Source organism: Patella vulgata, chromosome 7, assembly GCF_932274485.2.
Source record: "Patella vulgata chromosome 7, xgPatVulg1.2, whole genome shotgun sequence".
In the NCBI taxonomy this organism is placed as follows: Eukaryota; Metazoa; Mollusca; class Gastropoda; family Patellidae; genus Patella; species Patella vulgata.
Genome location: NC_065885.2, coordinates 21,388,468 through 21,404,949, shown reverse-complemented (window position 1 = coordinate 21,404,949; position 16,482 = coordinate 21,388,468). Strand labels below are relative to the sequence as shown.

At 33.4% G+C, this 16,482-nt stretch overlaps 1 protein-coding gene across 2 annotated transcripts in view; it reads right to left on the bottom strand.

Annotated features, from left to right (window-relative positions):
- Positions 1–249: 249 nt before the first annotated feature.
- Positions 250–16,482, bottom strand: part of LOC126827661 (uncharacterized) — a 32,117-nt gene continuing 15,884 nt past the window's right edge. For both annotated transcript variants that reach the window (XM_050557110.1, XM_050557108.2), the window contains exons 6-13: positions 15,590–15,754; positions 14,453–14,638; positions 13,759–13,857; positions 12,444–12,572; positions 10,759–10,860; positions 8,676–8,745; positions 8,254–8,345; positions 250–3,147 (exon numbers count right to left, since the gene is read on the bottom strand). In XM_050557110.1, the coding sequence (XP_050413067.1) occupies positions 3,016–3,147; positions 8,254–8,345; positions 8,676–8,745; positions 10,759–10,860; positions 12,444–12,572; positions 13,759–13,857; positions 14,453–14,638; positions 15,590–15,754 (975 nt within the window). In that variant the 3' untranslated portion in view covers positions 250–3,015. The remainder of the gene's footprint in view (positions 3,148–8,253; positions 8,346–8,675; positions 8,746–10,758; positions 10,861–12,443; positions 12,573–13,758; positions 13,858–14,452; positions 14,639–15,589; positions 15,755–16,482) is intronic.

Below are 16,482 nucleotides of genomic sequence, written 5' to 3'. Positions count from 1 at the left end.
CATCTGGTAACCATCTTACCATATTTGTATAGTTAGAGGCTTGTTAACTGATAATATATTGGAACTATATTCTGAAAAATGTGTCTGTGACTGTATGATATAACATATTGAAATTTATTTTGAAAAAAAGTGTCTGTGACTGTTGATATAATTTTGCTGTATTAGATATCCATTGAGTTCTGCAAATATTGACAATCAGTTTCACTCTTCATATTGTCTGTTAACATGGAATAACTTAAAACATAAAAATGATTGTTTCATTAACTTTTATTAATATATTATAATCCAAATGCTAAAATTAATTAAATATATATTGAACAAATCATCAACTAAAAGTTTAACAAATGTTAGTGCAATAAGTAGTGATTTGAGCATAATTATGAATTATTTCAAACATCCATATCTGAAAAAGATAATTGAGCTGTAAAAAAAGGCCCAAACAAAAACGAACAAATTCGGTTAGGACATTAAAGTAGCCAAGTCTCTAACTCAATATCATCCAAAATCTTCGACACTAAAAACATGAATTTTTTGTCAATTTAAATCAACATTGATGTCATGATCTTACCGGCCAAAGATGGACTTCTGATATCTAATATTTAAGACAAAATAAACATTTTACGATTGGTACACAAATCGTGTACCATAATGCTTTTCAGCACTATTTGTCATAAGGGACTCGAGAAACGAGGCTAGGCATATTGCACAAGTCATGTCAAACAGTGACCCATATTCTTATCTGGAGAGTATGTGCAATAAATATTATCGGTGTATACTGGAATAACCAGACGCTAGAAATTGCCATTCGATTGAGACTTCTGGCATATTTCTGCGAACATAACTATTTAGAAATTACAGTAAAAGCACTAACGGTTGAATGTAAATCAGTTTAAATACATTCATATTACATTATTATATGGGTTGGGTCCCATTTGTATCAATTTCTAGGTCCCAAATATTAGCGATTTAGCCCCTTTAAACGTAAATTTCTGTGAAACTTTCTGTTAAATTATTAGCCCCCTGCTCATGGGAACATACCTTTTAAGATTCATTTCAAAATTAATATCATTGCTTTTTTTCCATTGTTTCACATGGGAAATTCGCAGACCTTCTTATTTCATTAATATCAAGCCAAATATACAGCATAGTGAGAGGCCATTCATTTAATATACACTATTCATTGGAACAAGCATATTTTTTGATAACATTTAGCTTTTGGAGCATAAATAGATATCCTAAATTTTGTAGAATAAATACATCTACCCCATTTTCTGATAAAATTAAGTTATAGAGGCATAAATAGATATCCTAGAATAAATACATCTCTAATCATAAAAAAATATTTTATAATACGAATACATCCTTAAAGGAGATGGTCGACATATTTCTATATTCTAAAAATAGATTTTATAACTATGACAGCTACTAGAATCAACTTTTTAAAACATTTTAGATGCTCCCATTCAAATGCAACACTAAATTAGAGATTGTATTTAAGGATGTCACTGGTGAAACTAGAACTTGAATTTATTAAAAACATAACCAGGTTTGGACTCCGAAGGCGATATAGATACATCAGATAGTATTGAATAGGGGGTACCTAGAATTTATCTAAAGGCTCTTGCAATTAAGTAGCTGTCATCATTATTTATCTCAGGTAATAATATACATCTAAAACACATGAACCATCTCCTTTAATGGAAATAGTTTAAAACACAATTACATCACACAATGTCTAATAAAACAAGTGGTTGTCATGCAAGTTATGCCTACATTTTGCCAGAGAATGGGCTAAAAACTAATGAGATTTTTTTGTATATTCAGGGGCCATATTCCAGAAAGTTTCGGTCCAATATGTGCGAATATCGACAGAAACCGAAATCCTTGGGTTATAAACATACATTTCAAGTTTCATCAAAATTGGAAGAAAATTGTGATCTCTAGAGTGTCCACAAGCTAAAAACGTGATTTTTCGTACAATCAGGCGCCATAATTCATGAAGTTACGGTCCGATACATGGCAATTTTGAACGGAGCTGGGATCTTTGGGAGATAGACATATATAAAAATTGTGACCTGTAGACTGTCCAGAAACAAATGTGAACGGACACAGATGGACAGGGGCGATGACTACATACGTCCACATGAAAACGTAAACATATAAAAATACCTTCAAATACCCAAAATACAACAAACTAATTCATTTTCTAATTTTAACAGCTTAATTCTGATAAAATTGAATGTAGTTACCTTTATAAATTTTTTAAATAAATATACTTGTATAAAAAAAAGTAACAATTAAGAATTAATTTACACCCAATTATATCACAAAATTACCAATATATAATGCATTTGTTTCCAAAATATAATCATCAGAAAATTAACAACTATAATAAAATTATAACAAGATAATTGTGTATATAATCATTAGAAAAATAACAAATATGACAAGATAATTGTGTATATATTATAAAATTGCAAAGGTAAATATAATACATTAGACTAATATAATAACAGTTGTACTATTACACAGACTATGGTGGAACAGAAGTTGTTATTGTTTTTAAATGAAAATCAGAATTGTTTGGCAAGACATATATTCATTTTAAATATTTTAAAAAAAAGAAAATCTTGGCAAGATCATTAAAACCAAAGCACCTAAAATAAATAGAAACGTTTCACTAATTCTTTCTTTCATAATCTTAGTATCTGCCTATGAGGTGTTACAATATATCCATCCCTTTATGGCCAGACAGTATTAGATTGTTAGTCAATTCTTTTGTCACATTAAGCCTTACAAGAAGAAGAATAATCGACAGGCAAGTCATTAGGTCATCCTAATTAGCAACAGCTCCACCAGTCATCCACTGTGTTGTAAGTGTGATGCTCATTGTGTGTATTTGAATTATAACCATTTGTTATACATATGTAAGATATAGGTTCCAGTAATTAAAAGATTGAGGAACCATTCCAGACTCGTTAGTTATTGAAGAACCTAATGGGTATATCTTATTCTTTAAGCATATGATCCATCTGGTTTAATAGAAACGACTCGGTTTTCCTTTCTTGCGGTCTCGGCAGCAAAAACTAACAGATGACTGGCTAGAGTTTCATCTGGACCTGTCACTAGATCTTCTTTCTTATTCTCCTTAAAAAATAAACAGGTTGTACTGTTATCACTTTTACCAAGAAAATAAAATGTAACAAATTTAGATTAATGTCATATTCTAAACAAATTTAAAACTTTACACTCACCAAATTACTGAAAAATTCCAAAATGCTCACCTAAAGAGTAGCATATTTTAGATGAGCTTTTCTCCAAAACCAAATAAAAATAAACCCTTACAACTTGCAATATTTAAAATGTAATTATCTTAATAAAAGATTGGATGATATGTCTCAAATTTTATATCCAATCTTTGGATATAACTGTTTTGTCAAAAACACCTAATGTAATACTATAGGGGTTATTTTAGTTCTAGGAAAGGTGCTCTGCTTAATATATTGAAGTGGTTAAACAAATGGGTGTCAATGAGAAATCGGTTAAGTAGGTATTTTGCAAGATTTAAACATGCATTACGCAAGAGCTAAATCTGATTATTGCAAGTCTTTATTTAGGCTTCAGATGTCAGAAATTATAAATTAGATCTTTATTTACACAAAAAGCACAAAATCAACTCTGTAGACCCACGGATGGCTTGGATTCGGCTTGGATTAAAACAGGATTTTGTTGATTGATTAAATTTTTAAATGGCGTCGTAAGTGGAGATTAACCGTTACGTTGATGTCATACTCCCGGAAATAATTTTAGATCGAGGCTAAATGATAGATTGTACGAAGCGAGGCCGCATGTCAGTCAATTTGATTGAAAGTTCGATATACATGTATATGGCCTTGATATTATGTTTAGTTGTGGTTAAAATGAGAGTTTGGATGTCGGTATTATAGGCTACGCTCTTTTGTCACTTGCGTTTACAGAAAAATTATAGAAATTGATAAACATCGCAGCTAACAACATCACCCCAGTTGAATTGCAGCTCCATTGGATCACTGTTCGGGAGTTACGCAGGCCTACCAGTTACAGTACAAGAGTACAAGCAGGTTAACAAGAAGTCGGCTATAATTATGCCTTATTGATTTGGTCCATTTCTGTCAAACTTTCGCTTCTTATCTATATATTAAAAGTCTTATTTTTAATTTGTAGTAAAAATAAATGTGATACGAATTGAATTGCAACCCCGTCTCAAACCACAGCCATTGAAAACGTTACTTGATAATCGAGATTATGTAGGTGGAGTTAACGCCTGTCAATCAAACGATCGTCCATTCTCGGAGATGGTGAAGAGACAGTTGACTCCCATTTCTAGTCAAAAATTACAATAGTGATAACTTTGTTCAAAATAAAGTAATTTGACTGAAATTTTCAATATATTCTTCTTTCATCATCTATTTTTGAACTGTTATAGCAAGAATGGCCAACTCTCTATTAAAATCTCCCTTAATGTATCTTTAACTTTCTTAGACTAACTCACAGACAGTCTCTGCTATCATCAATTGCTGATAGTAGGGTACTATCGTCTAGTCATCTTGTGCACAGATTAGTCCAATTAAATAGAATAAGCAGCTAAATCGTCCGGGGAGTCAACAAGAGTTGTCGCATATTTTTACTTTTTTCGGTAATGAAACATTTATAATACACTAAAATCTGATTAAGAGAAACAACTCATGAAGTAATTATCAGAAAACCACATTAGAATTTGTTTGTTTTTTATAAAGTTCTGCCCAATGCTAATGTTTAGTATATGAAACTTTTAATATCATGGATTTAGCTGTTCAAGTCATAAAAATCATTGAAAATCAATATACTTGTTCGTCTCAAGATCTTAAACTCTGTGTATCAATCTGAAGTCAATCAGATGATAACTTTAGCCTCTAAAGCGTCACAAGATTTCTCAAAGTGATCAAGGGCCATAACTTAGGCAGTAATTATCGGAAATCTTCGTCTCATGACCTCAAACACTGTGTATAAATTTAAAGTCAATCGGATATTAACTTTAGCCTCTAGAGCATTCACAAGATTTTTGGAAGTGATCAAGGGCCATAACTCTGGCAGTAATTATCGAAAATCACTGAAAATGAATAGACTTCTTCGTCTCATGACCTTAAACACTGTGTATAAATTCAAAGTCAATCGGATATTAACTGTAGCCTCTAGAGCGTCCACAAGATTTTTCAAAGTGATCAAGGGCCATAACTCTGGCAGTAATTATCGAAAATTACTGAAAATTAATAGATTTCATTGTCTCATGACCTTAAACACTGTGTATAAATTTAAAGTCAATCGGATATTAACTTTAGCCTCTAGAGGGTCCACAAGATTTTTCAAAGTGATCAAGGACCATAACTCTGGCAGTAATTATCGTAAATTGCTTAAAATAAATAGGCTTCTTTGTCTCATGACCGTAAACACTGTGTATAAATTTAAAGTAAATCGGATATTAACTTTAGCCTCTAGAGCGTCCACAAGATTTTTTGAAGTGATCAAGGGCCATAACTCTGGCAGTAATTATCATAAAATCGCTGAAAATGAATAGACTTCTTTGTCTCATGACCGTTAACACTGTGTATAAATTTAAAGTCAATCGGATATTAACTTTTGCCTCTAGAGCGAGAGAGAGAGAAATGGGGTTTAACGTCCACTCGACACAAACTAGGTCATTTCGGAACTACCATATGGTTTAATTTTATTTCAATAATTCGCTTGCGCATAGGGGTCTTTAGCAGTGGAAGGAAACCGGAGGACCCGGAGAAAACCCACGAGGTTGGACAGGCGACCCTACACCTTGTCACGTACAACCGAGGATTCGAAACCACGCCAGTTGACTCAATGACAGACTTTATGAAACAGCGCGCGCACGCTTACCATTCAGCCATCCAACCCCCCCGCCTCTAGAGCGTCCACAAGATTTTTCAAAGTGATCAAGGGCCATAACTTTGGCAGTAATTATCGGGAATCGCTGAAAATCAAAAGGCTTCTTCGTCTCATGACCTTAAACACTGTGTATAAATTTAAAGTCAATCGGATATTAATTTTCGAATCTAGAGCGTGAACAAGATTTTTTGAAGTGATCAAGGGCCATAACTCTGGCAGTAATTATCGGAAATTGCTGAAAATCAATAGGCTTCTTCGTCTCATGACCTTAAACACTGTGTATAAATTAAAAGTCAATCGGATATTAACTTTAGCCTCTAGAGTGTCCACAAGATTTTTTGAAGTGATCAAAGGCCATAACTCTGGCAGTAATTATCGAAAATCACTGAAAATCAATAGGCTTCTTCGTCTCATGACCTTAAACACTGTGTATAAATTTAAAGTCAATCAGATATTAACTTCAGCCTCTAGAGCGTCCATAAGATTTTTTGAAAATCAATAGGCTTCTTCGTCTCATGGCCTTAAACACTGTATATAAATTTAAAGTCAATCGGATATTAACTTTAGCCTCTATAGCGTCCACAAGCAATTGTGGGACGGAGTCTGATGGATTGGGCCACGAATATATACGACCACATTTCAATGTGGGCGTATAAAAATGGTAATTGCTCTGCCCCTAACAGCTGACACATCTATACTTTCTATATAAGAAAGAGCGAGGTTAAATTTGCCATCAGACATTATTCCGAGATCCTAGGGAAGACATCATTCAAAGTTCAGGGGAACATCATACCCACAGCCTCTCCAGCTTAGAGGCCAGGGATAGAGACATCATTCGGCGTTCCTAGGACATACTCTCAGTCTCTGGTTCTAGAATGGGATAGAGACAATATGTAGTGTTTCAGCCATTATGCTTGAGTGCTAGGCTTGTTAAAATCAGACTGTAGATATTATAATAACTCCTAATGTACTATCATAGATGTTGTAGTTTCCTGTATTTGATATATAAACAGAGCTAATTGATCATATGCACAATGTGAAGCCAAAGTTAGTTCCAAATCTATAATAGTGTCACCCTAGTACATACATGTGATTGGCCACAAGTAAAATGTCAGGAGATTTTTGTAAAAATGTCAGGAGAATTAAGGTCAAAAGAGGGAGACTTTATCACACATTAAAATTACCCACCCACTATGAATAAAAGATAAATTAATTTACATATTTTATATATTTTAATATGATTTGATTGTTATGATTACACAAACTTAACAAAACACATGAAAACACACGATGTGGCGGCAGTCTTGGACGTCATCTTGAATTTCTCAAAACGCTCAAGGGTGACCGAGGTACACCCGGCAGATTCTGAAAGAGGACACCCTAGGCTACTAAAATCACTCATAAAAAAAACTTTGTATATACTTTTTTAGCCTGTGATCATCTAGATTTGTCTCTGACGTATATTTTTGTAATTCTGTTCTGTTAGGCCTTTCAACTTGTGTATTTATTTTTATCAGATGCTAAAAAATTTCTTTAACAGAAACAACAGTACAACAATTCGTTTCTACATTTTATGTCAAGCACTGGATGCATAGGTTACAGAGGTTTAAACAATGGTATACATAAAAGTCATTCTCTACACCTCATGTGGCTAGATTTATTGAAAACCACTACATCACCAAATGGTCGTCTAAGGACTACATGGTATCTGACCTCTAAAGAATCTAATGCGTGTCTAATTGTAGCACCCAAGTCCAACTCCATAATATGCCTATATTTCGGCTATTAATTATTCAATTGGCCAAATAAATGTAATTAATCATGTGATTGGTTACTTATGCCCTAACCGGTAATTTTCCCCTCATGTGTATTTTAAACAATAACAACTTAGCCTAGAAAAATGTAAATGACCAACATGTTTACTAAACTATAGATCAGTTAAAGTATCAAAATAACCTGCATTACTCACAAAATTTCTTGATTGTGAATTTAGAATCCATAATTTGTAAAGTTAACAATATTGTTTCAGCCACTATAATGTTAAAGAGCCCATAACAAAACCCTGCTTTCATTAATATAGTTATTGTGTTCCATATTATATTTTTGTCTTTATTATGTGTGTCAATTGCTGTATGCGGCACTTAAGAAGGAACTTGTCTTAGTTGGAATTTCGCAATCTAAAGGAGGTGGTCATTAAACTAGCTAAGACATTACATCATTAGAAATAATGTTACTTTAAAGATACTGTTCAACATAATATGTATGGCCAGTCTTTTATTGTTTGCACAAATGGAAAGTTGTCAGTTTCAGCCCATTACTTACCCTGACAGTTTTAATAAAATACTGCATTAAATAGAAATCGGCACCTCCATGACCTTTCAGTACGGTTGCTTCAATCTTAGGTTTGTGCTGACCTGAAACATTGACATAGAAAGATTACAATAAAATTTCAGCTTGGATTCAATAAAATTAAAAATAGGTATATCAAAAGATTTTAGAGTAGAATTATAGGTGATATCCGTAAAACAAAACATCTAAAATGGTGAACGATCATAGCTTTTAATCGAAGATTAGTCATAAAAAATCAAAACAAATATTAAATATTTAACATGAATCGAATGATATATTTTTACATCAATTTTGACCAAATTTTTGGCAGTTTTGACCAAAGTGAATTCTGGCTATTTTGGCTAACACTCCATTTTGACCATACTCAGATGACATTTTGATGAAATATATCTTACTTGTTTGTCCTGTAACAAAGTCACAAACTTCAATAACATTTGATTTGCCATCATCAAAATTTAATTCTCCCTATAATTATAAACAGGTAATATTTAATGTAATTTACAAAGAAACACCAGGGGCGGATCCATGAATTTTTGCAGGCGGGGGTTGCCAGGTTCCTTTTAAGGAAATTTAACAGTTGACAATGCATGATGCCATCATAGTCTTCAAATTACGTAGGCATACATGCACTCTGAGCTTTTTAAAGAGAAAAATCCAAAACCCTGTTTTGACTTCAATTTTTATTATGAACAAGCCAACAGTGAGGCTGATGTCCTCCGCCGAAAACCTCATATAAATAGATGACACATATTAATTAATCGCATATCTATTTTTTTCAAAAGTATCAAGCAATCAAACTGATTATCAACTGTACACTAAATTTCATCACTCTCTATCAGATAGAATCAAAGTTATCTTGTCCCAAAGCATCGACCAAGGAAATTGCTTATCTCTGCTTAGCTTTAGCTTGAACTCAGTCAAGACGAACATCTACATCAAGTTTAAACATACTACCTCAATTGGAAGCAGAGTTGTTATGTTCCAAAGTCTTGACCAATCAAAATGCTTATTGTTCCTTAGCCTAAGCACAAAATTCTCATCATCGAACTTAGTCAAGGTATTGATGTAATGAAACTATACACCAAGTTTCATCACTCCCAAAGCATCAAGCAATCAAATTGCTATCTCTGCTTACCCTAAGCAGAAAATGTTCATCTTCGCACTTCATCAAGGCATTGACCTCATAAAAACCTACACCAAGTTTGTACATTCTAGCTCAATAAGATTGAGAGTTATTGTGTTCCAAAGTATCGGCCAATCAAACTGCTTATCGCTCTGCTTACCCAGAGCAAAAATGCTCATCATCAAACTTAGTCAAGGTATTGATGTAATGAAACTTTACACCAAGTTTCATCACTCTCACTTAATTGGAACTAAAGTTATCGTGTCCCAAAGCATCAACCAATCAAATTGCTTATCTTTACTTAACCCTAAGCAGAATATGCTCATCTTCACACTCCATCAAGGCATTGACCTAATAAACACCTACACCAAGTTTGAACATTCTAGCTCAATTAGAAGGAGAGTTATTGTGTTCCAAAGTCTCGGCCAATCAAATTGCTTATCGCTCTGCTTACCCTGAGAAGAAAATGCTCATTATCGAACTTAGTCAAGGTATGGATGTAATGAAACTATACACCAAGTTTCATCACTCTCACTTAATTAGAACTAAAGTTATCGTGTCCCAAAGCATCAACCAATCAAATTGCTTATCGTGTCCCAAAGCATCAACCAATCAAATTGCTTATCTCTGCTTACCCTAAGCAGAAAATGCTCATCTTCGAATTCCATCAAGGCATTGATGTAATAAACACCTACACCAAGTTTGAACATTCTAGCTCAATTAGAAGGAGTGTTATTGTGTTCCAAAAAGTGTGACGGACAGACAGACGGACGAACCCATTTTAATAGTCCCCTGCTTTCTTCGAAAGGCGGGGGACAATTAATAGAATTGCAGGAGGGGGTTTGTTAAGGGAATTCGACAGTTGACAATGCATGATGCCATCATCATCCCCAACTTACATAGCTTACATAGGCATACATATACACTGAGCTTTTTACAGAAAAAAATCCATCATCCCGTTTGACGTCAATTTTTATAATGAATTAATAGGATCACATTGTGATTCATTTTCATTGATGCAAAGCCTTAATTGTGATATCATATACGTCTATCATTATCTTGCACTTTGAATGCCCAACCCATCTCAACATCTGATAATAAAGGATAAAGCACACGACAGTGACACTTTTCTCAAAAAAAAGTGTTGTTTTACAATTTTTTTTATGTAGCTGAGCAGAGGTGTGTGCCCTTCCGCTCCCCCACACCATAGTGCTATCAAATATATTTAAATGTTAGCTTTTTGCAGCATCTTCAAATCCTGTTTTAGTCATAACATTAATTGCAGCATCTAGAAATTGGCAATCATTACTAATATTTGTGGTAGCTTGTCTTAATAGACTATATATAATACGTACCCTAGTTCCATAAATCGTAGTTTTTCTATCACAAGCACGTTTGGTAAATGCCATCATTGTTAAAGAAGCTGTTTCCCCTCCCTCATATTGAAAATTAACTATCTTAAATACAAAACAAATACTAAATAAGACATATCAATTAATGGTTATGTCTATAGTATAACAGCGGAATAAGAATTATGTCAGTATAACTTATCTACAATATTGTGGAAGATGAATCTGGTTCATTTCCATACAGTATTTACAAAGACATGGTGAAAACCAGCCAATTATAATGTTCTCTAAAATCTCTTGATGGGCTTGTATTTAATCTGACAGAATTCACTGAATCCAAGCCGTGAAATGATCTACAGTAGCTATTTTGATTTTGTTTTCGTATTCAAATATTTTTTAATGGATTATTTGTCCACCGACAACCTTAATAGAAAAATTTTCCTCACTTTCCAAATAGAAAGTTGACAAGACAATCTGTATATTTTTGGCTGAACATTGTCTGTCTGTCCAGGTAAAAAATAAGGTGTATTCCCGCGAAGGCGCAGTTACAGAGCGTGACCAAAATTAATCCTTCCCGCGAAGGCGCAGATATCGACGTGTCAGCTTTCGTTTGAAGAGAGACATGTTGTTATTAGGACCCAATTAACGGTGTTAAAGATTTTATGAATTTATGTTCACTCTGAATTTTATTCACCAATTGACAACTAATGATGAATATCATCAAATCACCCAAGTAGTGTTCACCTATTTGCTCACTCACACAATCAATGTCATTTTTAAAGATATAAAATCCTGTTACACTATCCGAAATTCAGATAATATTCTACAATGGCAAATGCACAACTTGAATTCAGCTTTGTACCTACAAATCGCGGAGGACGATATCTTTGCTCAGGTGGTTATATGTAACGTGTAAGTAAACGAAAAATAGATGAAACTACTATTTGGAAATGCAGCACCAAGAATTGTAATACTTCAAGGGTCAAGAAGCTAGTTGGAAAAGCCCACCCTAATGATTTTGAATTGATCACATTTTTGCAACAAGAACAAAATATTAATGAGATGGGGACAGGAACCACCAAAGAAAGATATAAATATGCTCAAATTCAAAGCCAGCTCGAGGAATTGAAACGAAGACACCAGCAAGATGAATTTACATTAGTCGAGTATTTAGACAGGGTGTCGTATTTGGCGAAATTGAACTAATATTTGTTATATTATAGTTGTTTTTATTGGCGAAGTTAAATTAATTTTTGTTATAGTATAGTTATGTTTTTTATTTATTTGACGAAATTAAATTAATTTTTGTTATATTATAGTATAGTTATGTTTTTTATTTCTTATCTGAAGCTAAAATGTTGGTTAATTAGTTACAGTGGGGATTATGAAAGTGGAAATTCTTATCATAACAATCTATAACACCATTGTTACGTTTTTAATTCATTTTAATCCATTTTAATCCTTAGGGCTGGATTCCTGCGAAGTCGTCGAAAACGACCTTTTTTTAATCCGTTACGGTCAATAAACCCAAAATAAGGTGCTCTGGGTTGGCAATAAAATGTCAAGTCTTTTAATTTCATGTATTGTTAAGATCCCATACATGCTACCAAAGATGTCTGAATTGTAGCATTGTTGGGCCAATTTGTTCAACTTATTTGAGGTTCTATTATTAAAAGAGTATTATCACCTACCTGGTTTGACATGACATCATTATCATTCTGATAAACACAGATACCATACGGACCTGTACGTAAACCTTCAGTTACACTTTCTATATCTGGGACATCAGCTACAATATTAACAGGCCATCCAGTATTACCCTAAAATATACACAATAAACTCAACTGACTGTACACCATCCCAAACTTAGGCTGCCTGTCTACAGCTTGCTCCGCCTGAGAACAGGCCCTAAGCTAATTACCCGACATTTTAATTCCTACATCGACGATTTTAGTCGAAAACACTGAGTATGCTTTTAGTAATTTTTAGAAGTATTTATTTCTCTTCTATTGTCATATTGAATGAAAATAAAAAAGGTAGTTTCACAGAGGCGGTTCTGTTTGCGAAGACAAATTTAGGAGTATCTAACCTTGTTTTGAAAGATAAACAGATTGAAACTCTAAAGACAGTCTACAATGGCAAAGAATGTATTGCAATATTACCACTAGTACATATTATATATAGCTTTTACCGGATTGGCAGAAGTTGACATTTTGCTAAAGACATGTGTTTACATAAAACACATGCTTAATCAGGTTATTTTTACTCTGTTGTGTACACAAAACTGTAGTCCAGTCGATAAGTCCCGGCCCAAAATGATCACATGAACGTTTTAAATGGCGGCTAACTAGGGCAGTGATCATAATGACTATGACGTAGATGGATCGCCGAGTGCAGATTGACTGTACACTACTGACCATGCTAATGTCCCAGTCATGTGGGATTCGCAATCACATAGTACTGTCTGGATAACCATGCCTGTAAGTTTGCCATAGTACTATACACATACACAATAGAGTGAAAAGTCGCTTATATGACATCCATGTGACCTCCCACTCCCACTACAATCAGTCCGCTCTTCATGTAGTGGAAGACGTCGAAAGCATCTAACACTGGAACGAAATATAGACTTGTATTTTAATCAGATTGGGGTGTTGTTACTATTTTCAATATTATTATTAATATGGTTAGGTAGAAAACAAATTTTTAAATTAAAAAAAATTGTTTGTTTTGAAAAACAAAAGTTTGGTACAAAAGGGCAGATTTTTGAGAGGCTTCTCAAACGGTCTATGCTGTAGTATAAAGTCTTCTTCATTGCAACAGTCACAACAAATGACTAACAATTTAAAGGACAATAGTGATGTTATCACTCATCACTTATTTGGAACGTGTTTAACCAGTTCTATCACATAGGTGATAATGACTGACACCAATATAGTCCTTTAAAGGTTAACAATTAATGTACATGTACAATTTATCAAGCAATTTTATAATTATGTTTCTCACCATTTTAACATGATCCAGATAAAATCTTTTAGCTGAATAAGGACAGTTAGACTCTATAGCTCCTGGACAATCAAGACATCTTTTAGCTGCACCTGGAGGCTAAAGCACATAGTAACTATCAATATTTCATTTTCATAACACAGTTACCCAAAAGACTTAAAAGTCATTTGGTGGATTCGTGAAAATTGAAACTGTCAAAGGAATATCAGTTTAATTCCGTTCGACATCCGAATGATGAATTGAAAATTTCTCACCATTCAGCATCCTCTGCAGATTATATAATGAAGCCAGTGTTAGGTGATATCATTTGATGAGCCTCTTTTTAATTTGATTCAATGAAAGATTTATCTATCACTGATATTTATGTTTGGATTTCTTAATTAAATATTAAATAATCAATTTGAGTTCAATTTAGGATGGATGAATCCATGAAAAATTAGATATTGTCTGAAAATACATGATCAGGGTCTTTGACTTTAATATTCTTGACTTTACAATCATATTCTGTCAAGTTTCCCAAACATCATGCAAGACAAACTCCCCCGAACAAATCAATATCTTTTCTCACCTAGCCATACATACATGCTTTTTTGTTCAGACTAAATATGTTGCAGTCGAAGTGTAGACAAAATAGTATGGAATCTATCTCCACTGCTATCATGAGAGTGCTGATCGTATTAATAATGGTGCTTACCTTGTTACTGGAGTTAAAATGGGATAAATGGCCAAACGATGAAATTTTTTCACATTTTCGACCTCCCATCCAATAATTAATAAGATCCACATCATGACAGCATTTAGCCAGTAAGGAATTGCTACTTTTAGCTTCATTATGCCAGTTTCCTCTTACAAATGAATGAGCAAAATGCCAATAACCAACCTGTCAAAAAATACTCATAGATACATTTCCATGAATTTATAGGGTATGGCCTATAAAGAAGAAACACTCAATCTTACTAGAAAAATACTGGATTCCTTGAAAAACATACATGGGGTGCCAACAGGACAAAAATGTCAGTTAGTGGTAAATGGTTCTTATGTGTTGATCTAATGGCAAACGGCTGTGAGAACACTGAGAGTCTAAAAGGTGTAGTAGACTCTGCGATTAAATTGCAGAAAAAGAAGTTGGTAGAGAATAATCCAAGCACTTACTTTTATATTTATTGTATATCAGGGTTGGGAAATAAACATAATTCTTTTAAAAAAATATTATGGGAGATTAGATAAAGAGCTGGCAGTATAATAGTTAAAAAAATGAAAATAAAAAAAATAATCTTGTTCTTAAAATCTAAATCAGATTTTTATTCAAATTCAAACCAGATAACCTCATTTCTATAATTTTGGGTAAATATCAGATTGTAAAGAGATTAGACAAGTTTAGACAAAAAGGAACACATGGATATCGACCAAATTTGATAAGGACCCTGTATACCTTCAAGAAAACTGCTATAGTGTTCACAAGCTTGATGAAATCCATTAAAATCTGAAGCCTCTAAAATGATCTCAACATTTTCAGTCGAAGGGCTTGGGGACTAACTATGGAATGATAAGGTTTTTTCCTCGCAACCACAAACAGATGGTTTCGGAAGGGGGGGGCGTAATTCAGAATTGAAAGGTTGTGGATGGCATTATATTGATAGGATTCATCAGCTCATGACCCAAATGCTTCAAATTTGCAATAAATCTGTTAAAAACGAACGCTAACCGCTATTTATTTATAACTTGATTTTAATTGGAAAAGGGATTTAAACCTGTATTTGGAGAATTTCAAGACACAAATTGGTAACTTAGCAAATAAAAAACATGTACATTTGTATCTAAAATAACTTACTGGTTCTGTATGTTGAATATTTACAACATCTCCTATAGCACCACTGTCTATGATCTCTCTTATTTTCTTTGCCCATTGAATATATCTTAAAACATGACATACAACAAGTATAACATTATTATCTTTCACTGCCTTAACAATCTCTTTACAGCCTTCTGCTGTCACCTAAAATATACACATTAATACTAAACTAAAACAAGTTTTTTCACACCACCACAACAATTTAAAATACAAACTAGGTACCGGTATCTGAAAATACTACAATCCATAGCAACACTGGATACAACCACTATTGTAAACTACAGTATTGTGGAAGTTGAATATCCAAAAAGGAATACCAGTTAAAACAGATTTCAATTCAATATTTACCAGAAATGAAAAATTTATCAACATTCAACATCTTCTGCAAACAATATGGTCAAACTGTTGTTAAAACTATAGTCAAATGTTAAAGACTTGAGTATATTGTAGAATGGATTAAGCCATAAAAAATATCAGATATTGTCATAGGTGTATGTCCCTGGAGGACAGGAATGCCTATGAATATTGTCCAAAAAATGTAAATGCATTGATTTATTGTTATGAATTAACCACAAAACCAGAACCATAAGCAGACATTTGAAGAATACCATTTAAAACTAGACAGGGGTCAACTGGTAGGTTGTTTAAATCTTTACTAAATTCTTTGAAATATTACATCCCTATAGATTAAAATACATAACCTTTACCATAACAACCCAACATTTAAAGATACATTATGGGAGATTAGATAAAGAGATGGCAGTTCTCACTATCATAGTTAAAAACTAGATAATGTAAAGGGAATTTGCTGAAAATTTCAGTCAAATTGATCCACTCTGAACCGAGATTTTAGCGATTGAATTTTTTGCCTA